This window comes from Gymnoscopelus microlampas, assembly GCF_963454915.1.
Source record: "Gymnoscopelus microlampas genome assembly, chromosome: 8".
Classification (NCBI taxonomy): domain Eukaryota; kingdom Metazoa; phylum Chordata; class Actinopteri; order Myctophiformes; family Myctophidae; genus Gymnoscopelus; species Gymnoscopelus microlampas.
Window position 1 is genome coordinate 55,057,387 of NC_139945.1, and position 22,929 is coordinate 55,080,315.

The following is a 22,929-nucleotide window of genomic DNA, read 5'->3' on the forward strand; positions in this document are numbered from 1 at the left end:
ACCGTGACCAAGTGTGCGGCCAGAATTTGAAAGGTTGTTATTGTTGGTCTTGACGCTGGTTCTCCTATCCTGGCCACCTGGAGTTATGACCAGGGTTGCCAGATCTGCTTATTATAATTTCCCCGCAAGATTGTATTTGAAAATAGCCGATCTACAAGCTTGCAGAGCAGAGAGAGAGAGAACTTTTCAACCATCAGAATAAGTCTCATTTAGACTGTCCTGTTTTTAACTGCCTCCATCTCTCCTGTACTTCTTTCTAAGGTTAAGCTTTTAAGGTTTTTTTATTGATTAAGTAACAGGTTTTTACACATTAGATTATTGAGGTCATTTTTCCATCCGTGTGTCCGTCCATCCTGTCTGTGTGTTAGCAGCTAATCTCCGGCACCGTTGGCCCGGTCTCTCCGAAACTGTGCACACACACTCCCTGGATACCAATTCAGAACCTCTGCCCCAATGTTTTCACATGGGCCTGTTATAGCGCCACCAGGAGGCCGATTTGTGCAAAACCCATTTTTTTTACATTACTCCTACAGATTTTATCCAAACGTCATGCAAATCGGTACACAGTATCTCTATAGTCATGTGATCAACACGGATCTGTCCGATTTCCCATATTCCATCCTCATTGTCTATGGTTGGCTTCCAAAGTTTGCAGGATTGGTCCGCTTTGAACAAAAAGCCTCAAACTATGCACGCAGCCTGCGATTTCCGTGAAATTTCACACGCACATTCCCACTAGGCCAAGGAAGAAATGCCACCCTTTTCACATTGGCCTGTTAGACCAGCAGGTCTAATTTAGCAAAACACATTTTTGGAACAAAATGCCTCAAATCATGAATGCAGTCCGATTGCCGTGAAAGACCTAAGAATAAATGGCACCCTTTTCACATTGGCCTATTATAGCGCCACCAGGAGGCCAGAATAACGTACCTGACCTGGCGGAGACATGTGCTCCATGGAGCACTTTTTCTAGTTTCTTTTCGGTTACTTTATTTCGGTTTTAGGGTTAGGGTTAGGGTTAGGTTTATGTTATTTAATTCTTATTTTTGCCTGATTTTACTGATTTATTATCGAAAAATTTATTATTTTAACATTTATTTGTATTATTGTCTCCGCCAGGCCGAAGGCATGGCGAGAGAGTATGTTTTACCCTCCGTCCGTCCGTCTGTGTGTCAGCAGCTAATCTCCGGCACCGTTGGCCCGGTCGCTCCGAAACTGTGCACACACACTCCCTGGATGCCAATTCAAAACCTCTGCCCCAATTTTTTCACATGGGCCTGTTATAGCACCACCAGGAGGCCGATTTGTGCAAAACCCATTTTTTTTACATTACTCCTACAGATTTTATCCAAACGTCATGCAAATCGGTACACAGTATCTCTATAGTCATGTGATCAACACGGATCTGTCCGATTTCCCATATTCCATCCTGATTGTCTATGGTTGGCTTCCAAAGTTTGCAGGATTGGTCCATTTTGAACAAAAAGCCTCAAACTATGCACGCAGCTTGCGATTTCCGTGAAATTTCACACGCACATTCCCACTAGGCAGAGGAAGAAATGCCACCCTTTTCACATTGGCCTGTTATAGCGCCACCAGCAGGCCTAATTTAGCAGAACCCATTTTTGGAACAAAATGCATCAAATCATGAATGCAGTGTCTGATTGCCGTGAAAGACCTAAGAATAAATGGCACCCTTTTCACATTGGCCTCATTATACCGCCACCAGGAGGCCACAATAACGTACCTGACCTGGCGGAGACCTGTGCTCCAAGGAGCACTTTCTCTAGTTACAGTATGAGTTGCTGCAGATGCCAATACTTTTGGACTTTTATTCAAGTATCTTTTTGCATAAAGGCCTACTTGTAACAGATTATGTTTATATTGTGGTATTGCTACTTTTACTTCAGTAAAAAAAAACATCTGAGTACTTCTTCCACCATTGATTGTGAGATTGCAGCAAACCTGGCATATGCTCAATAAAGACTATAGCAGTGGAAGGCACAGACATTGTCATCATCATTAGATAACATTTCATCCATGTCAGACAACCAGTAAACTGACTCTTCATGCAGGCTTGGTGTAAAGCCTACCTTTCAGGGTTTTTGATTGATAGATTTTTGATTAATTGAATACTTTATTTACAAGTTTGTAGACAAAAAGCACATGATAGTACAGTTCAAATACAAGGTCAACTAAGTAGGATTAAAAAACCCAAGAATGGCTTATTCAAATTGGGGTCCTCCGTACTCAATTCATAGAGACATTAAATGACAGACAGATATACACTACTATGCAACACATCATAAAAACAGTTTAAGGAAAATAAAAACAATGGGGGGGGGGGCTAGGTTTTGTCTTTTACAGGGGCCAGTTTCGAATTGCAGCCTCCTCCTGTAGGTGCTCTTTTAGGGTGGTTTTGAAGGAGAGTAGGGTTCTACACTCCTTCGCGGCTTTTGGTAGGGCATTCAAAATGTTTGTGGCATAGCAGGAAAACGAATTCAGCCCCATGTTTGTGCCAAATCTGGGTCGGACATGACCCGCGGAGCTACTGGGTGGGTAGTAGGTTGTGAGTGAATGCCCTCTCCATCTCCCCTTCAGAAGATCTCCATCACATCCCGCTGAGTCAGGCCCGTCTGTGTCCGATGGCCTGTATGCGCTTCAAAGGTCTCCAGCTCCTCCTCCTGACTTCCTCCACTTGCCTCCGTGGCTGGGAAAACGATCAAAATACGATTATTTAACTACATTAGAACATTTATGGTCAGTTTCTTAACCATCATAAAAATATTATTAAGAATCACGTTATTTCACCGATTTTATTTATTTAATAAAAAATAAAAAAACTTTATGTCCCACTCACAGAATAAGCTAGTGGATTGTGGAATGATCCAAGAACCAAAACCAGCACTAAAGGACTATGGTTCAATCTTCACATGATCAATTCTGGGCATGACATAATACGTGAACATTCAGCTAAAGAAAGCAAAAATAGGGCTAAAATGTATAAGGCTTGGGTGAATTGGTTGCATATACACCTGATACAGATTATTAGATTAACTTGATAATGTCAGCTGCCACATTTGCAAAGCAGGCATGTCAGGCTGACATGTAACAGTATGTGTGTGAGTTACCCGTATAAAAATACTTCCTGTCCTCCAGCTTTGCTTTTAGCTGGTCACAGGTCCGTCTGATAGAGGCAGGTGGGTACACATTCATCCCTCCTAGATGCAGCAGAGACCACACACATTTATTTGAGTACAACGCTGTGATTTTACAAGTAACACGCTTTCTTGTTTTAGTTATGTGCTTTCTCTTACTGTTCAGGGCAGAGAGGAAGGTCCTGAAGAAACGCTGGGTGTAGCCCCGTTCCTCTGCCTTCAGACGACTCACGTGGATCGAGTGCTGCTCCGCGGGAGGACTGGCCATCTCTTCTGCCTGGGTGCGGTTGTAACGCTCGCCCACCGTCACCACAAACAGTGCCACCCCCTGACATTTGGCCTCTTGGGCGACGTGGTTCAGTCTGGCCCGGTCCAGATAATAATGCGCCGATAAATAGGCCGGCTCCGACCCCACCACGGCCAGGAGCACCCTCCTCTTCCTGGGCCTGGTGGCTTTGAGCAGCACCTCCTTCAGGGCGTACTCCAGGGTTTGTCCCAGCGCTGACCGGCCACCCTGCTGCTGCATGTCCTGGACGACGTGCCTTTTCATCTGGTCACGGGTCTGGTAGGCTTGCAGGCCAAACTCCAGCTTGGCAGCCGGAGTTCTCCAGCTTGGCAGCTTGGCAGATCCGCTCTGCTGGACAAGAGCCACTCTGGCCTGGTTGTCTTTCTCACCGGGTCGGGGACTGACGGCCAGCTGCTCCACCACGGAGCCCAACAGCTGTTGGACTCCAGCAAACTGGTCAGCCTGGACCTCCCTCGAGCCGTCCACCACTACGGCAAGGTCAATATCCACAGCCTGGGGTCCTGGGTTCTCTTGGATGCTGGCACACTCCTCTAGGGGTCTACAGGGATCTGAAGCACCGGAGAGTAGCCACTACTTTATAAACCCACCAGTCAGGTTAAAGAATACAAGCAGCTGGATAGTATGGCCTTGTTATATGTTATTGATATCATGTTGCAAATGACCTTTATTTGTACTATACATTAGAACTGTACTCAAATGATTGTGTAAATACTGTATTATGATTAGAACTATACTTCAATTGTTGTATAAATTGTGTATTACTGATTATTGAATTTCTTAAGTAAATTATCACATTACAGTAAGAGTACATGTATCATTACCATAGCAAATAGCACAGTGTCTGATCCTTCGCAGGTCAGTAGCCAGGTTGTCTGATCTTTCCAGCAATGAGAAGATAGAGCTGCCCGTGTCATCAACCTGCAACCATAAATATGTCACTGATTCACTGTTTGTTTGCTAGTAAAGGATCTACACCATGAATTATAAAATAAATAAAAACATATTTAATATGATATTGTTTATGTCCCTCAAACGTTTTTCAAAAGTTTTGAGCCTAAATCCAGCCTCAGATATACTCATTCCAATACCACATTGTCCTGATTTGGCACGTGGTGCTATTGAGCCAGTTTGTATGCATGTTATCTCCTGGTTCTGTGTGGAAAAAGTTAAACAAATATATATATATATATATATATATATATATATATATATATATATATATATATATATATATATATATATATATATTTTTTTTTTTTTTTTTTTTATTATTATTACTATTATTATTATTTTTAATGTTGGAACTGAAAAACGAGAGGGATTGTACCGCTAGTGACGTCACTTTCGGGGGCAAATCAGTTTGGCCTGTTTTGAGACCAATTTACATAAAACCCCAGATATGCTGTGAAAGCCTGAGTGCTCAAACTGGGGTATTTTTGGGGATAGAAGAGAGGTAGGGGAGACCAAACACACACATGTTAAAATTCATGGTGTAGTCCCTTTAAAAGTACATTGAAAATGACACAAATGAAATATCTTTGGCTCATTGAGAGTCTGCATTACATCATGCGATTCACAAATGGGCTTAAAGTAGCATGCCTGATTACATGCCTGAACATGATTAGAGGACACAATGCACTTCAGATGATATACTTATGGATCATTTGGTTCTGAAGTGAACAGCAGCTTTGGACTTTCCCCTTGGATAGTAAAGTTGTTCTATGGTGAATAGGCTCTATTCACTGCAGCCATATTATGAAGACATTCACAGGTGTTACCAATGATACTAATGAAGGCTCTGTTCCATTCTGGTCAAACAGAGTCAGGGTGCTGATATTGTGCATGTTGGCCCACTGGAAACACTCTGTTACACCAGTGGGGCTACAGTTGGGGTCCAGGGACCCTCATGGGCTTCCAAATGGCCCCTTACAGGTGTGTAACTCTGATCCTTACGGGTCCATTTGGTTCCATTTGTACACTCTCAGAGTTATGGGGGTCGTGGAAACCACTGTGCTACACTAAATGGAACAGAGCCTTCATTAGTATCATTGGTAACACCTGTGAAGGAAGTGATAATATGGCTGCTGTGCATAGAGCCTATTGAAGCTACATTACAAGTTTATGGAACAGGCTAACTTTCAGGGACCTGGATAATACAACAACTGGTTTGGATGGAAGAGGTGATTACTGAGGGGACAGAAATATTGTAAATAGACAAAGCTAATTAGTTCTGATGGCTAACGGTTCACCTGTAAAGCCTGGCGGATATTAGGGCTCTTCTTCAGAGCGATGACTGCAGGGACAATGTTGAAGGCCCGGTATTCCATCACTGCTGTAACGATGGTGGAGGGGTGCTGGGATGGTCCATTGGCGAAGAAGACAGCCACCTTTCTCATCCTCATTCCCTGCCGAATGCGCTTGAAGACATTCTGGCCGACGAAGCGCATGGCTGCACCCAGGTGTGCCCACGGTGGCCCCACGGTGGCCGTGCGCTCCAAGGTAATGTTTCGAACGGCTTCGATCAGCTGCTTCTTGCGCCGGTAGTCTTGGAATCGGATCAGGTACTTGGTGTAGGTGCTGTACGCCACCACAGCAACTCGTGCGCCTGTTGGGCAGTTGCTCTCAGCAATAGTTATGTCCTCCAATAGAGAAAGGAGGGCGGAACGTGATCGCTTAAATGCATCCTGCGTCACGTCCTCTGACATGTCCAGGGCAAAGACCAGCTCCGTGGGGTATGCAGGGCACGCCGTCTGACCTGGGCAACAGAGAGGAAAAACATATACCACAGTGTATGGAAAACATTATAGAATATGAAACATTATACAGTACGTGTACTATTCAAGGCTCTAAACTAATAGACAATGCCCGTTGATTATGCAACACCCGTTGTACCCGTTGTCAGAGTACTTTGTAGGACTGAAACTATCGATACGTTTCTTAGACATTTTTCTATCGATTACTTTTCCGATTGATCGAATAATCGAGAAGCATATTTTCGATCATTTGTTTTAGATTTATTTATAAATAAATTGACACAACAATGTGAATAATTATATTATAAACGACTACATTGAATAGAAAAATGACTGACCATTTAAACCCTATTATTATTATTATTACTCTCCGCAGGAGAGTATTGTTTTCACTTTCTAAATATGACACACCGATTGGTCAAGCCTCACGTGACACGTGACAATGCGGTGAAATACTGTATAAATACATGGCGTCACTTTGACAGTGTCTCCGCCACTGTCAAAGTGAGGTAAGACAGGAACCATCACGAAATGGCTGCATGGCTGATACATAATTGGCAGATAGGACAGATAGGACACTTATATAGACAGGAGGGATATGACACTTACAGTACACAGACAGGACGGATAGGACACTTATACAGACAGGAGGGATAGGACACTTATACAGACAGGACGGATAGGACACTTATACAGACAGATAGGACACTTATACAGACAGGACGGATCGGACACTTATACAGACAGGATGGATAGGACAGTTAGAACATAAGAATTAGAACATTCCCAACATTCCCAACACAAGTCTGGTAAGAGTGAGGTAAGACAGGAACAATCACGAAATGGTTGAGAAATGGCGGATACTGTAACAATTGGATAGGACACTTACACAGACAGGACGGATAGGACACTTACACAGACAGGACGGATAGGACACTTCTACAGACGGGAGGGATAGGACACTTATACAGACAGGACGGATAGGACACTTATACAGATAGAACATTCCCAACATTCCCAACAGCGGAGAGTTGTGCTCCGAGGAGCACTTTTTCTAGTTATAATTTGTCTTACAACATTGACTTGTAGATTGCTATCTAAATGCACTAGCAGTGAGTGAGTGACCGACCGGCGTATTTCTAGAACAGTCTGACTAATCGACATGAAACTCTGTCATATTGATGACTTCAGGGATCTCCATGTATGGGCATATAAGGGAGACACACAGACAGATATGAGATTTGTGGATTTATAGATACGAATAACCGCTGATCCGACCGCCTTCCTACTTGGCACTGCACTCCCTTGCACACGGCAAGTTTGAAGTCGATCGTTTGTTCTGTTCTCGAGATATGCGATAGAAAGACAGACAGACAGACAAACAGATAGAGATTCCGTGCATTTATAGATAGATGGATTTGTCATTGTGCTAAGAAAAAACAAACAAACTTATATGGCAAGTGTTGTACTTACAGTGAAGTCCTTGCTGACAGTGGCAACATTAATAAACTTACCATGGGAGCATGCTGGTTAGGGGAGAAAACACCATCAGTTAGATCCAAAATAGAATTATCGAAGATTTCATCAGAGAATGTTTGTATACTGTTTAGGTTTCAAATCATCACAGTGTAACAGAGCCAATTATGTGTCAAAACATTTAACTCAAAAGCAAGTTTAGGTTGCCGGATAAAAAATATTCTGGCTCCCACAACTTCTGCCATAAGGTTGCCTTTGAGCAAGGCACTTACTTGCTCATTCACCAGCAGAATACAGTACTTAGTAGTTAGACTATAGTCTAAATGTTTATTTGCCAAATATCAACATTATTACTGGATGTATTATTTGAACACTTACCACAGTTGTCTCGGATGTAGGTTATTAACTGGCATTCCTAAGGAAAAACACACAGTAGTCAAGTAAATGTCATATACTCTTTCATAACAGATCGCTGGTCCAAGAATCTTGTGTATAAGACCACTTACAAGCATGGATCTTACTCCTGCAGGGCCTCTATGACCCTGAGTGGACAGAGAGAATAGGCTGTTTTGATTTCATTTTGGAACATCACTTGATCACCGCCACCATCATCATTATTGCTATCCCCCAATAATGATGTCGAAGCATTATGTAAATTAGGCTTCATACTAACCGGATGTCCTGGATGTCCAATGTCTCCTTTCACACCTGGTTTCCCTGGATGACCTGAATACCCCTGCATCGGTGCAGACAGTAAACAATAAGGAAATAATAAAATAGTAATAATTACTGTCACACATGAACGGACATGAGCGCACGCATGTGCACCCATACACCCACACACACACACACACACACACACACACACACACACACACACACACACACACACACACACACACACACACACACACACACTTAATACCATCACAACTAAACAGCACATTTTCACAAATGAATTAGCCATCATTACAGTACTGTGACACATTCGTTTGGTAACATACCCTTCTACCCAGGTTTCCTTTGGGGCCTAGACCTCCATTGGCTCCTTTTAGCCCACTTTTACCCTGGAGACAATTAAGATAAAGATGCCATTCAAAGTTGCCAAGTAACACAATTAATTCTTCGATGTATTTTGGCCAGTGAGGTTTATTTTGTTTGACTTTTGTGCTGCACATTCACTTTGAGAAATTCAATAATCCTCCAATATTGATATTCCTATCAGGGCTTCTGGAATGATCCCTATCATGTGTGTTCTTTTGCTCAAATGATGTTATTTTCTGGTGGCCAGGGGATGAGAGTCTTGAGACACATATGCCTCCAATCATCCCCTGGAGCCTTTTTAATGCTGCATTGCCGTCATTGTTTTCTATTGAAACAGAGGCTGGTTGTGTCAGCCAATCACAGTCTAAGGCAGCCAACCATCCTACTCTTATCTGTCTTGTGTCGGGTTAGGAGAGAGGCAGTGACGGCGAAGTACGTTTTTGCCATCGATTGTCAATTATATCTCCATTATGAGCATGGATATGCTCTAAAAGTGTGAAAAACATATTTTTCATTTCATGTTGACTTTAAGGAGGCTGGCCAGAGTCTTTCTCTATCTCTCCTACCAGGGACAGAGTTTGTGTTCGGTTGCTTGGGTTTATTCTGTACACTTACATTCACTAATTACACTACTGACTCTGATGACTGCACACGTCACCTTATTATGTATAGTTAAAATAAATTACTTTAATTCATGACAAAAATGGGAAACCACACACAAAGGATAGATAGAGCCAGTTCATGAGACCTCGTAAAGACATCAGATGCTGTAATAATACATTCATAGTTCACATTGGCTGTATCTGTAGCCCTTTGTTCCAGAAACATCACGGGAACTTGAATATCTTGCCTTCGGAGGATATCATTGCCAAACCTACAATCATCTTTGTATTCCAGTGCATCCCTACAGTCTGTGTTGAGAATAAGGTTCAGATCTAAAACAATGGCCCTAACACTAAATCGGCCTCTGTGTTCTATGAACTAACTGTACAATTTGGCATTCAAACAAAACCTGCACTCCGTCATTGGTTAAATACATTTGAACCTCACTTTAGTGGATAATATTCAATATTAGATCATTTATATAATAAATTATAATGTTTATAGAGACAAAGTTTCTCATCTTTTAATTTCTCACTTAATGAATGAAAATGAATGAACTCACTGGAAGACCAGGATTACCAGGGAAACCAAGCTCTCCCTAGGAGGATAAAAAAACAGTGAGATAACAAGTCATTATTACAGAAAATAGATCAAAGTAAAATTGTATTTAAATTGAGAATTGAGAATCATTATCATAGTATATCATAGTGACAGTGATTCGTGTCTGAGTAGCTGTTTGAATTACATTAAAGGGACTACACCATGAATTTTAACTTTTTCTTCTTTTTTGTGTGTTTTTGGTCTCCCCTACCTCTCTTCTATCCCCAAAAATACCCCAGTTTGAGCATTCAGGCTTTCACAGCATATCTGGGGTTTTATGTAAATTGGTCTCAAAACAGGCCAAACTGATTTGCCCCCGAAAGTCACTGGCGGTACAATCCCTCCCGTATTTCAGTTCTAACATTAAAAATAATAACACAAAAAAAAATATATATATATTTTTTAAACTTTTTCCACACAGAACCAGGGGATAACATGCATACACACTGGCTCAATAGCGCCACGTGCCAAATCAGGACAATGTGGTATTGCAGGTAAAAGTGCTTTATAAGCCAGAGAGAAGTTAGTTGGAATGAGTATATCTGAGGCTTGATTTAGGCTCAAACCTTTTGAAAAACGTTTGAGGGACATAAACAATTTGATATTAAATATTATTATTATGTTTTAATTCATGGTGTAGATCATTTAAATCACTAAACATTGCAAGAATGAAATCAATCTTGATATTTTCACACTTAGCTGTTAAACAGATTCTTTTTTTCTTTTAGCACTAGAAATCAGGCCAGCGGATATTGGGGAAAAAAGGCTTCCCTCCAAAATGTGAGCAGAATTATTAGTCTCAATAAGAACATTATTTTACTGCAGTTCTTTGTCTCTCTGTTAATCTATCTCACCTGCAATGCTCTCCAAAGCCTTTCCAACTATGTTCCTGAATAACAGATCCAGTGCCTGAGCACTTATTTTACATAGTCAAAGGAAATTAAACTTTCAAATACTTGGAAACCATCAGAGCCGGTCCACCCTATACGCACACTACGCAGGTTGCGTAGGGCCCCGCCTACCCGCGTCTTTCTTTTTCTTTTTTTTTTGTCTTTTTTTACCCCCTTTTCCTGTATCCTGCTTAGGGCCCCTGTGGAGTCTAAACCGGCACTGGAAACCATATCTCTGCTGTCCAGCCAGAAACTGCCAACTCCAAAACGCTCATTGTTCAGGAAACGCAAAAACAAAATATACGTTTTTCAGGAAATGAAGAAAACCTTATATTTTTAAAACAAAGCAATACTGCCTCATCAAAGTTGGTATAGTGACTTTATATATTGTCAGATACTTGCATGTGTCATTATATTATCAACACTTTAACCAAATCGCGGGTAAATCAACACTTTACCCAGCGCAAGTGGAGTTAGCAGTTTCAGACGAGCAGAAATCAAGCTAAAGTGGAGTTAGGTGTCCAAACAACAATAGCTCCACTCGCTGCTAAGGGAGAGGTTTCTGAAGGGTACAAATTCTCAAAAGCTAACAATGGATCTCCAAGCTCACAATGCATCACAACAACGTGTGAATTAATGCCCTGATGCTTCATGCCACTTATTATATAGGCCTACAATAATAAACAGGACTTTAAATATTACAATAACTTCTGCAAAGAGGTAGTAGAATAGCGCGACAGAAATGCTATGAACGCCTTTCTTCTTGTCACATTGCTCTCCTCATTAAACACTTCATAGATTTTAGAAATATAATTACTTGTTTTCATAACATTAGCGTCAGTGCTAAGTTTGATAAACAGGTACACTGCATAGTTTTAACAGACTACGGGGAGCTTGTTTACGTGGTCCTCCTCCTCGTTCACTGCGCAACGCGCTCTACTCATGCTGTTGAAAAGCAGCGCTGTAGAGGAGAGGGGGGAGTTGTTTGTTTTTGACGGACAGTTTGAGGATCTAATGGAGTTGGGAGTTTTCGTCAGAGGCGCTTTTTAATACTTTTCATTGGTTCAAATGTTTTGATATTTTACACAGACCTAAAGGGTGTTCAATAGCCTTGATTTATGAAAAAAAAAAAAAACTGAAAATGGAGTTAGCTTGTCCTGGCTGGACACCGACGATATACAGTATAATATCCAATAAATTGTGCAGCCCTATCTGAGAGTACTTGTTAAAATGAAGGACTTACCTTTGCTCCCTGCCTTCCAGCGGGTCCATAGCCATCTCTGCCATCCTGACCCTGAGAACACAGAAAACATAGTTGTAGAGAGTAATGGACAGATACACATGTATTCACATGCACATACACTAAACACTAAACACAAACACACGAGTACAAGCACAAACTCAGTAATGCATGATGAACAGTTCCAGGACCTAATTTGTGTCCTGACCCATGGCTTAAGAAATGCCGCACAGAAGGGTACACAAACAAACACAAGCAGACACATGTTCATGCACACCAGGCCTATTCTACACACAGAGCACAAGCCCCAACATCTTACCGGCATTCCCCTGGGGCCCTCTGTGCCTGGCACTCCCAGAACCCCTGGATCACCAGCTTGACCCTGCAGAAATGCAGACGACGACGGATTGGGTGAGATTAAAAGCCTCAATGAGGTTTAAAAAGTCCTTGACAAGGGGACGATGGAAGTGATGTCACACACCTTCCGTCCATTAGCTCCATGGCGGCCTGCTGATCCCTTGTTTCCTGCTGGTCCAGGGCCACCCTGCAAGAGAGTAAGGGCGGATTCAGACTGGGTCCGTTTGAATCAAACCGTTCCCGAGTACGCTTAGCTTCTCCCAGCTGGCCAGCATTCACACTGGCCAAGACTCGAGACCATTTAATTAATAAAGTAATGGTAAATATGTGCCTCATGGGGGCGCTGTGGACTATGGGGCTTTGGGAGAGAGAATGTCATTCACAGAAGTCACTCTAGAGTGAATAATAAAGTTTGACTGTGTTCCTGACGTTGTCTTGAGTTATAATAACAACAGATCATCAATACACAACCAAAGCAGTGTCTGCACTGGTCTTTGAAACCTCGAAATGTAACGTTGTCTCTGCTAATATGATATTGGCGTCACAGACGCATCCTTGGTATTTTAGCAGTGACGTCACGAACTAATCCTTAGTATATTTATCCTTATATACGCGTTCGCTACACGTTTATTATTTTTCACGGCTTGCGCTACTCAAACACTACTGGGATTATTATTTCTTGTCAACATTCAAGTAGAACTATGAGAAGGTATAACCCAGCTAAAATAATGTGTCATTATAAAAATATATAAATGATATTTGATTAGCAGTCCACTTCCTCCTGTTGGTACGGATGGCTTCACATTGCATCGTTCCGTACTCGAATACGCATGATCCGGATCCGAGACTACCTCCGGAGGTGGTTTCGGGTACGGTACGGTGAACCGTTTCGGGGAACGATACGCAACGTTCACACTATCACAACATCAGCCAAGTGGTCTAGGGTGCGCACCCGGGACCATAGTGTAAATCCGCCCTAACATTCAGTTACACCACAGGCTTACTTACACTAATGCCGGGATTAGGCTACAACATCTGTTGGTCTTTCACGATGGTCACCATGTCAGATTATGCCATTATAGTGCAATGATTTCTTGACGCGCCTTGGTCGGGAGACTGGCCACACTATATAAGTACTGTATGATGCCGATTAATCATCGTTTGCACTCTTCCACGACGTTGCACGAGATCGGGGAAGCGGGTCCAGAAATGTTGATAATCGCATACATCAAGTGCATGCTCTGATAATCATAGCACATATCATCTGATGCCAGGGCCAGCGTTTTTTTTGTTTGTTTATTATTGCGCTCTGTACCGACACTGTAAATACCCAACACAGACAGGAGTGAGTCAGGAAATAAGACAACACAACCGACAATATGAAACGTGTGTGTGCGTGTGTGCGTGCGTATTTATTGTATAATTACTGTCTCCGTCAGGCTGAAAGGCATGGCGAGAGTATGTTTTGCACCATCTCCGTCCGTCTGTGTGTCCGTCCGTCCGTGTGTGTGTCTGTCTGTGAACAGCTAATCTCCGGCACGTTGGCCCGGCCACTGCGAAACTGCACATACACTCCCTGGATGCCAAAGCCGAACTTCTGCCCCAAATGTTTCAGATTGGCCTGTTATAGCACCACCAGGAGGTCGATTTCTGCAAAACACATCTTTGGATATCACTCCTACAGATTTTGTCCAAACCTCACACAAATCGGTATATAGTCATGTGATCAACACGGATCCGTCCAATTATCCATATTCTATCCTGATTGGCTAAGATTGGCTCCCAAAGTTTGCAGGATTGGTTCGTTTTGAACAAAGTGCCTCAAATCATGAACGCAGCATGCGATTTCCCTGAAACCTTCTGCGCACATTCCCACTAGGCCGAGGAAGAAATGTCACCCATTTCACATTGGCCTGTTATAGCGCCACCAGCAGGTCTAATTTAGCAAAACATTTTTGGAACAAAATGCCTCAAATCATGAATGCAGTGTCCGATTTAAAGGCCTAAGAATAAATGGCACCCTTTTCACATTGGCCTATTATAGCGCCACCAGGAGGCCACAATGACCTGGCGGAGACCTGTGCTCGGACGAGCACTTTTTCTATTTTTTTTCAAATAATTTTAAAGCAAAAGATAAGTTAAACTAGAAAAAGTGCTCCTCAGAGCACAGGTCTCCGCTAGGTCAGGAAGGTTATTGTGGGCCAGCAACAATCAGGATAGAATATAAAAAATCGGACGGAACCATCTTTATCACTTGACTACAGAGATAATGGGTACCGATTTGCATGATGTTTGGACAAAATTTGTAGGAGTAATATAAAAAAGAAAAGTGTTGCAAAAATCTGCCTCCTGGTGGGGCTACAATAGGGTAATGGTAAAAGGGTGATATTTGTTCTTCAAAGTAGTGTGACGGGCCACTCCTGCAAACTTTAGATGTCAATGTTAGCCAATCAGAATGGAATATGAAAAATTAAACAGATCCATCTTGATCACATGACTATAGAGATCATGTGTACTGATTTGCGTCAACATACATTCTGAAGGCTTAATATCATTTTTTTTTACATAAATTGGCCTCCTGGTGGCGCTATGAAAGGTTAATGTGAAAAATGCAGGGCAGATGTTTTTCCTTGGCCTCTAGGGAGTTGCGTGCAAAGTTTCACGCAGGTGGGAATGTGGGAATGTGCATGTGAAATCTCACGGAAATCGCAAGCGGCGTTCATGATTTGAGGCATTTTGTTGAAAACGGACCACTCCTGCAAACTTTGGAAGCCAACCTTAGCCAATCAGGATGGAATATGGAAAATTGGACAGATCCGTGTTGATCACATGACTGAGATACTGTGTACTGATTTGCGTGATGTTTGGATAACATCTGTAGGAGTACGGTAAAAAAAAAAGGTTTTGCAAAAATCGGCCTCCTGGTGGCGCTATAACAGGCCCATGTGAAAAAATTGGGCCAGAGGTTCTGCTCTGGCATCCAGGGAGTGTGTGTGCACAGTTTCGCAGCGATCAAGCCACCGATGTCGGAGATTAGCTGTACACAGAATGACACACGGACACACGGACGGACACGCGGACGGACGGACAGGGGGTAAAACATACTCTTGCCATGCCTTTCAGCCTGGCGGAGGCAATAAATACACAATTTGACTTTCATTAAACACATTCATTCAGTGTAAGCAGAAACAATAACATCTATTTCTTTGCAAATGCATGTACAGTCAGCTATTTTAGACTTCATAAAGAGTGGCATGTTGAGATGAAGGGCAAACTGTACCAACCTGATGTCCAGGCAAACCGATTGTCCCTCGCATTCCATGCTGGCCTCTTACTCCTCTGGCTCCCTGTGGATAAAGTGTATGTGGCACAATATGGTGATCTCATACACCCCTAGGTCCTAACTCTGGACAAAAAGTTGGCATGCAAGCATTGCGTTAGATATTGAAGGAGCGATTGAAGCAAAACGGAATGGTTCGAGGCGTGCAAACCTTAGATATCACACCAATGTCTCGCCCCGGCCTCCCCTGGCTCTATGACTAACGCCGCTGCTGGCTTAACGGCAGAATAGTAATGCCTCCCAGGGGGCACGGTGGCGCAGTCAGTAGCGCTGTCGCCTCACAGCTAGAAGGTCCTGGGTTCGATTCCCGCCAGGGACGCTGTGGGCGCTGGGGGCGTGTTCTCTCCTCCACGTCATCGGCACCCATACCCTAGGTGGGGTTGGCGAAAGGGCCTACTCTGTGTGGAGTTTGCATGTTCTCCCCGTGTCTCCTAGGGTAGTTAATACCCTCACAAAAACATGTAGTAATCCTGGTCACTATACTGCCTCCCCCTGGTCAGCCGGGGCGCCTGATGGAGGAGAAGGGAACTGGTTGGAATAACGTGTTCCTTCCACGCGCTATGTCCAACGAGGGAAACTCCCCCCTGTCGGGTGATAAGAAGCGGCCTGCTTGCTCCTCATGCATTGAAGGAGGCATGAGCTTCAGCTTGGGCTCTCCCTAGGCTGGCAGAGGGTAGTGCCCAGGATTACATAGGCAACTGGCACTGGGTGAAAAAATGTGGGTTACAAAATCGTGGGACAAAAATTATAATAAAAAAAAAAAAAAATAGTAATGCCTCCCATTCCATATCTGTACATTTTATACAGAACAGCGAGGCAGTATAACAGAATAACATTCCTTTCTTGAACAGGCTATGCATAAGTGGCTATTGACACAGACACACGTGCTTGAACACCATACACAAAGATCCCACATTTAGAGTGCGGGGAATCCCCACAGTTTAACATCTGCCTCTTGTTCCTCAGAATAAAAATACCAGCCGAAACAAGAGTCAAATCAGCCAACCCTGTTTTAGTCAAATTCTCAGTTAATGTACATGTTAATGTACCAAAGGATGTAGCTATTTGTGCTAGGATCGACTGCTACAGTATCTTCATACTGGACTTGAATGACTGGCTTATGAAAATTGCTGCCTGCCTGAAACAAATGTTTTCCCCTTGAAAATGTGTTTTCTTTGGTGAGCAACGTGTTACGTGGTTGTAAAACAAATTATATATTAGGTTTCACAATGGCCTACCTACAGTTTAGGCTTTACACATACACTGCATACTATATAACTTACTCTTCATCACCATTAAAGCTTTGATTCATTTTAATAACTTTTTCAGTTATTAGATTTAGTTCTTTCTGCCTCTCCAATGAATGACCTTCACCTGAACCTCCCACTCCACCGCCACACCACCACCAACACACCCACACTGACACAGATGCTAATGCACAAGAAAGCAATTACGTCATCTCACATTTAGAGTACTGGAACTTACTTGGAATTTCTTAGGAACTGCAGACATCTGTCTGCAGTTCCTAAGAAATTCCAAGTAACATTTATCACCTGCCAAATGCAAGTGTCAGAACAGCCAGATCTGGGCAGTAAGCCACGTTACACTGCAAGGAGACATCCTATCTCTATCAATCAATGCTATAATTGTCTTGACGTTTTAAATACTGACTTGTATTTTTCTGCAAAGGCGAGTTATACCACAGAGATGGTAGTTAAGCTAACGTTTACATTTTTGTTTTGCTCTGAACTGAATTGGTCTCATTGCATCTGGCATCAAAGGCAGGACAGCCTCCCACACTGACCTGGGGTCCTGAAGGCCCTGGGCTCCCTGGAACTCCCAGGGAACCAGCTTCTGCAATTGCCCCCTGGACGCACGCACACGCACACGCACACGCACACACACACACACACACACACACACACACACACACACACACACACACACACACACACACACACACACAGTAAGACCCACTGCCTGAAAAGGGAGCATGTATATGTAAATGACCAGTATGAACTAGGGAGATATATTATTACTTAATCTCATACCTTGGTACCAGGTTGTCCTCTTCTTCCTTGTGGACCCTACAGGGCATGGGGACAGAGTTAGTTTGTGACTGGGCAGTATGGTCTGTCAGCACGAGTCTACAAATGTAACCAAAAGGACCCTTGTGGGTCAAATGGCCATGTGGTTACATTTGTCAACTAGAATATTAGCAATTCCGTGAAATTGCAAGTGTGGTTGCACCGACGTGAGTCGCGGGTTGGGGGCACCGGGACTCGAGGAATACGCTGGGAGGAATACTGTCGGAGGCCATGAGACGTGCGATTCAAATTCGGAGCTGATCAAATCCTGCGTTCGTGATACATGGCGTTTTGATTTTAGGAAATAGGCCCCTCCTACTAAAGACATAGGCCCCTCCCACTAATTCTGCAAGACAATTGCATTGTCTCGTCACTCCTGAGATCACTTGTATTTCATTTTGAGAGAATTGATCCCCCCAAAAATCTGGTTTTGGCATCAAACGGTTACATTTTGCGCATTTGTGGCGCCCCCTATGGGTCAAAGTGAAAATGCTTGACCCTTGACATGTGATTCAAATTTCGGTTTGATTGGACGTTTCGTTTGGCTAAACAGGCCCCTCCCACTAACTTTGGAAGCCTATCACGGACGAACGGTATGGACTATCACATTTCCGCTTACAAAATCTGTAGGAAGAGGAGCAAAACGTGTGTTGGCAGAAAATCTATACAGACGCAAATGGGCGTGGCCCATTCAATGGGAGTTTTTGCATTTCTTTCTGTTTGTATTCGTGTCCCCATGAAAATATTGCAGAAGCAGACGGTATGCCTACTTTGCTGTTGGCAGGACCAGGGCGTTCAAAAAAACAACAACAGGTGGGACGAGTTCAAACCATTGCAGAAGTGGTCAGAAATCCACCGGGAGTGGGATTAACTATACAGTAATCTCTCAAGAACAGATTCCGACCTGCGGTGGAATCTGTCGGAGCGGTTCGTCCTAACCAGTGCGCATTGGCTAAAAGTGGGCGTGCCTTCAGATCAGGAAGTGGGCCGCGCTTTACCCAATCAAATGTAGTGGGCGGGATTCACGTGTCCATCCACCATGATCCACCCTCCCCCCCTCGAAACTAGCCGAAACTAATTTAACAATAGCGTCCTCGGAGCGGACAAAACCACGGAAAGATATTCACATTTTAAATTACTCTTTCATCATAGAAACAAGTGGGCTTATAACCAAAACCATCCATGTTCTCTGGGAGAAGTGGTGTTAGTGTTCCGTGTAGAAATATTGTTAGTGGGAATGAAAACATGGTCGCACCAACCGGAAGTGATGCGCTATAGGCAGACATGAAACCGGTGTTTCCCTGCGCTCTAGTCTAACATTATACTCCTGCCAGACTCCACAGAATATCAGAAAAGCAGAGGTCGCTGTTTTTCATTTTCTGTGGGGTCTGGCTACGCGAGACTAACTATACAGTATCTTATATCTTGCTTGCGCTTTTCATAGTGTGCGCCTGGATAATGTATTTTCACTTTTTTCACTTATCTCACTGCTGTGCGGAAAAAACTCTGAATTCTAACTATAAGATATCAAGTCATAAATGTAATTCAGGCCTTTTTTTATTGTTAAGCAGTGGCGGAAAAGGGTACTGCCTTTTATTTGTTTTGATGCTTTATAATCATTCTCATTTTTTCTGAACTATTAACTGTTGATTTTTCTTCCATGCATCAAATGTGCTATAGGACATAGGAATAGGTAAAAGAGGATACAAAACAAAACAAAAATGAAAGGTGCACTCTGTGAAACGCATATATCTGCCAAGCCGAGTGGAACTCCCAGAGCTGTCAAGTCTCACCCTTTGAGAGTGAGAGTCACGCAATTTAACCTGTTCTCACGCCTCACGCCACACTTGCCATTTCTCACGCTTTTTTCCCCCTCTCAGAGCAAAAAAAAAAAAACGGGTGGAAAACGAAACGCTCGTCCTTAAACACACTGCCCCATTTTTTTCGCGGACCGTGGCCGCCGGATTAGACCGGGGTGAGGGTGTTTTAGAACAATGGTTGAACCGTCGTCCTCAAACACCCTCGCATTGACGACATGCAGCCCCAAAACACACTCACCCCCATTTTTTTCGCCGACCGAGGCCGCCAGATATACAGTACCCGGGGCGAGCGTGTTTTGGGACGATGCGTTTTTGTATTCCATCACCGCCTCCAGCATGTGATTTCATTCACTGGCTTGTTTACAAGTCGAATTTGGGGAAAGAAAATAATCAGGAGCTCAAAAATATAATGAGAGGATACAAAAGCTATCTGTGCAAAAGCTGCAAAGTGTGCAGATTTAAGCAAGTATTTTAAAACAGTGAAAGCTACCGAGGAAAAAGTGTTTAGACGAACGGTTTGACCAAAACCGAAGGTATTGAAGAGGAGGACACAGAGAATGTTTCGTCATCAGAGATCAAAGGATTTAGTTGCTGTCATTCTGATAATGTCAGGATCAACCAGACAACACTACGACCAGGTAGGGGGTCCAAGTGTTTCCAAATGGACTCTGCACAGAACCCTATCCATCAGATCCAAAGTAGACTATCTTTTTTTGCAGTGGTGTGTTCTAGATTTTTTTGGAGGGTATACTATAACTATTCCCCCCCTAGTTCCTCCCACACACACGTATAATTCATGAATGTAAAAAAAAAAATGCGCGCACTCCGCGCGCGTTTCTGCCCCGCACAAACTCGGCCAGGCCCACTCAGGCCCAGTTTCACAGCAATACTGAGTACACTTACAATATGATTTGTACTGATTTTCTACTGTTTCTAATGTTAATCACCCTGTAACTCAACCACTTCAGAGCTGCTTTTAGCCTTAGATGCATTTTAATTTTTCTTTATTACCATAGAAGTGCAAGCATTGTTATAAACAAATGCTGGTTAGGCTTATCAGATATAATAGCAGTGTTAACAACGAGCATTGATGTATCTATTACAGAATAGTATTAACTTAGCATTGAAAACACAAACTGTATTGAAGATTCAAGATTTTGCTGTGCTATGACGAGCAATTTGAATACTAAATATAGCTGCAAGCAGCAATAAGCGGTTTCGAGAATAGGGCAGAGAGAGAGCGAGAGAGAGAAGAAAGAGAGAAAGAGAGAGAGAGAGAGAGAGAGAGAGAGAGAGAGAGAGAGAGAGAGAGAGAGAGAGAGAGAGAGAGAGAGGGGGAGAGAGACAGACAGAGACAGAGAGAGACAGAGACAGAGACAGACAGACAGACAGTGTGAGAGAGAGGCAGACAGACAGACAGTGTGAGACAGAGACAGAGACAGACAGACAGACAGACAGACAGACAGACAGACAGACAGACAGACAGACAGACAGACAGACAGACAGACAGTGTGAGAGAGAGGCAGACAGACAGCCAGACAGACAGCCAGACAGACAGACAGACAGACAGACAGACAGACAGACAGACAGACAGACAGACAGACAAACAGACAGACAGTGACAGAGTGAGAGAGAGGCAGACAGACAGACAGACAGTGACAGAGTGAGAGAGGCAGTGAGACAGACAGACAGACAGACAGACAGACAGACAGACAGACAGACAGACAGACAGACAGTGACAGAGTGAGAGAGAGGCAGACAGACAGACAGACAGACAGACAGACAGACAGACAGACAGACAGACAGACAGACAGACAGACAGTGACAGAGTGAGAGAGAGACAGACAGACAGACAGACAGACAGACAGACAGACAGACAGACAGACAGACAAACATACAGACAGACAGACAGACAGACAGACAGACAGACAGTGACAGAGTGAGAGAGAGGCAGACAGACAGACAGACAGACAGACAGACAGACAGACAGACAGACAGACAGACAGACATACAGACAGACAGACAGACAGACAATCCTTGGTTTAAATGTTTTTCAAACTGCTCAATATATTTCGGAATGGAAACTAGTGAAAATAATCGACCTACAAGCTCACAACGCGTTGCTATCTGAAAAGTTGTGAGATTGTAGATCGGCTATTTTCACAAGAAAGTATGTCATACATAAAAAACAACTACTCTCAAAAAAGCATTTCATGTTATTGTTTAAAAATTGCACATGTCTGAATTAACAGGGTCATGTTTTGTACAATGCAATTTAAATGTAAACTGTAATCAGTGGGATTTGAACCAGGGACCTTCGGCACATGAGGCTAACACTCTACTGGTGGAGCTATTGAATCCACAGCATCAGACAGTGAGAAAGGAGAATCCAACAAAACAAAACAAAAGGGCGAATGAAGTACGTCATACATTGAAAATAACTACTTTCAAGTATGCATTCCTCGTCATCTTTAACAATTGCACATGTATTCATTGATACAGTCATGTTGTGTGCAATGCAATTAAGCGATCAAGCTATTGAACCAACACACCTGAACCTGTGAAAAAGGGCCTCACACATTTATTTCACACAGTTTCACGCAAATTGCTCAGAGATCCTGGATTTAAATGTTTTTCAAACTGCTCAAAATTGCAGACAATCTAAGGGCAGAGCTTACTGGTCAAAGTGATACATGTGTTCCTCATGAGTCAAGGCACATATGTAAGCAGGTTTAACGGCTGTCGGCCAAACGAGGCATGACTTTTGCCTGTTTAAAGTTTGCATTTAAAAAAAAATCCTACAGCGCCCCCCTTTAACCAATTGGAGTAAGATTGGTTTCAGTGATACTTGGAATGACCCTCTACAATATTGCAAAGTGTCAAACAAATGTGAGTCTGCATGTATGTGTTAGGGGCAGATGAATAATTGTCATAAAACTGCAATTTTCATTGGCTTAAAAAAGCTTAACGTTTTCACTTATGGAAAATCCGCTTGCTCACGTTTGTCGGCATTGGTCCAAAGTTCATGTGTAGACAGTTTCGTGCAGATTGCTCAAAGATCCCAGAAAGCTATGGATTTTTACTGCTTTTTACTGCTTTTCATAGAATTCGAAATGGTGGGAGATCTAAAGGTCAGAGGTCAAAAGTCAGAGTGTGAAAGTTGTTAGGCATGAGGAGACGCATGTGTGTATCGAAGTTTCATGGCTGTAGGTCAAACAGGGCATGAGCTGCACCTGTTCAAAGTTGGCATTTTC

At 43.0% G+C, this 22,929-nt stretch overlaps 1 protein-coding gene across 1 annotated transcript in view; it reads right to left on the reverse strand.

Annotated features, from left to right (window-relative positions):
* Positions 1-2,550: 2,550 nt before the first annotated feature.
* The window catches only part of LOC311050654 (collagen alpha-6(VI) chain-like), a 67,690-nt gene continuing 47,311 nt past the window's right edge, over positions 2,551-22,929 (reverse strand). The window contains exons 22-37 of the mRNA XM_084064740.1: positions 17,820-17,855; positions 17,573-17,635; positions 15,713-15,775; positions 12,553-12,615; positions 12,391-12,453; positions 12,075-12,125; positions 9,904-9,939; positions 8,699-8,761; positions 8,368-8,430; positions 8,201-8,236; positions 8,073-8,109; positions 5,715-6,229; positions 4,287-4,383; positions 3,318-4,013; positions 3,132-3,221; positions 2,551-2,710 (exon numbers count right to left, since the gene is read on the reverse strand). Of these exons, the coding sequence (XP_083920866.1) occupies positions 2,598-2,710; positions 3,132-3,221; positions 3,318-4,013; positions 4,287-4,383; positions 5,715-6,229; positions 8,073-8,109; positions 8,201-8,236; positions 8,368-8,430; positions 8,699-8,761; positions 9,904-9,939; positions 12,075-12,125; positions 12,391-12,453; positions 12,553-12,615; positions 15,713-15,775; positions 17,573-17,635; positions 17,820-17,855 (2,085 nt within the window). The 3' untranslated portion in view covers positions 2,551-2,597. The remainder of the gene's footprint in view (positions 2,711-3,131; positions 3,222-3,317; positions 4,014-4,286; positions 4,384-5,714; positions 6,230-8,072; positions 8,110-8,200; positions 8,237-8,367; positions 8,431-8,698; positions 8,762-9,903; positions 9,940-12,074; positions 12,126-12,390; positions 12,454-12,552; positions 12,616-15,712; positions 15,776-17,572; positions 17,636-17,819; positions 17,856-22,929) is intronic.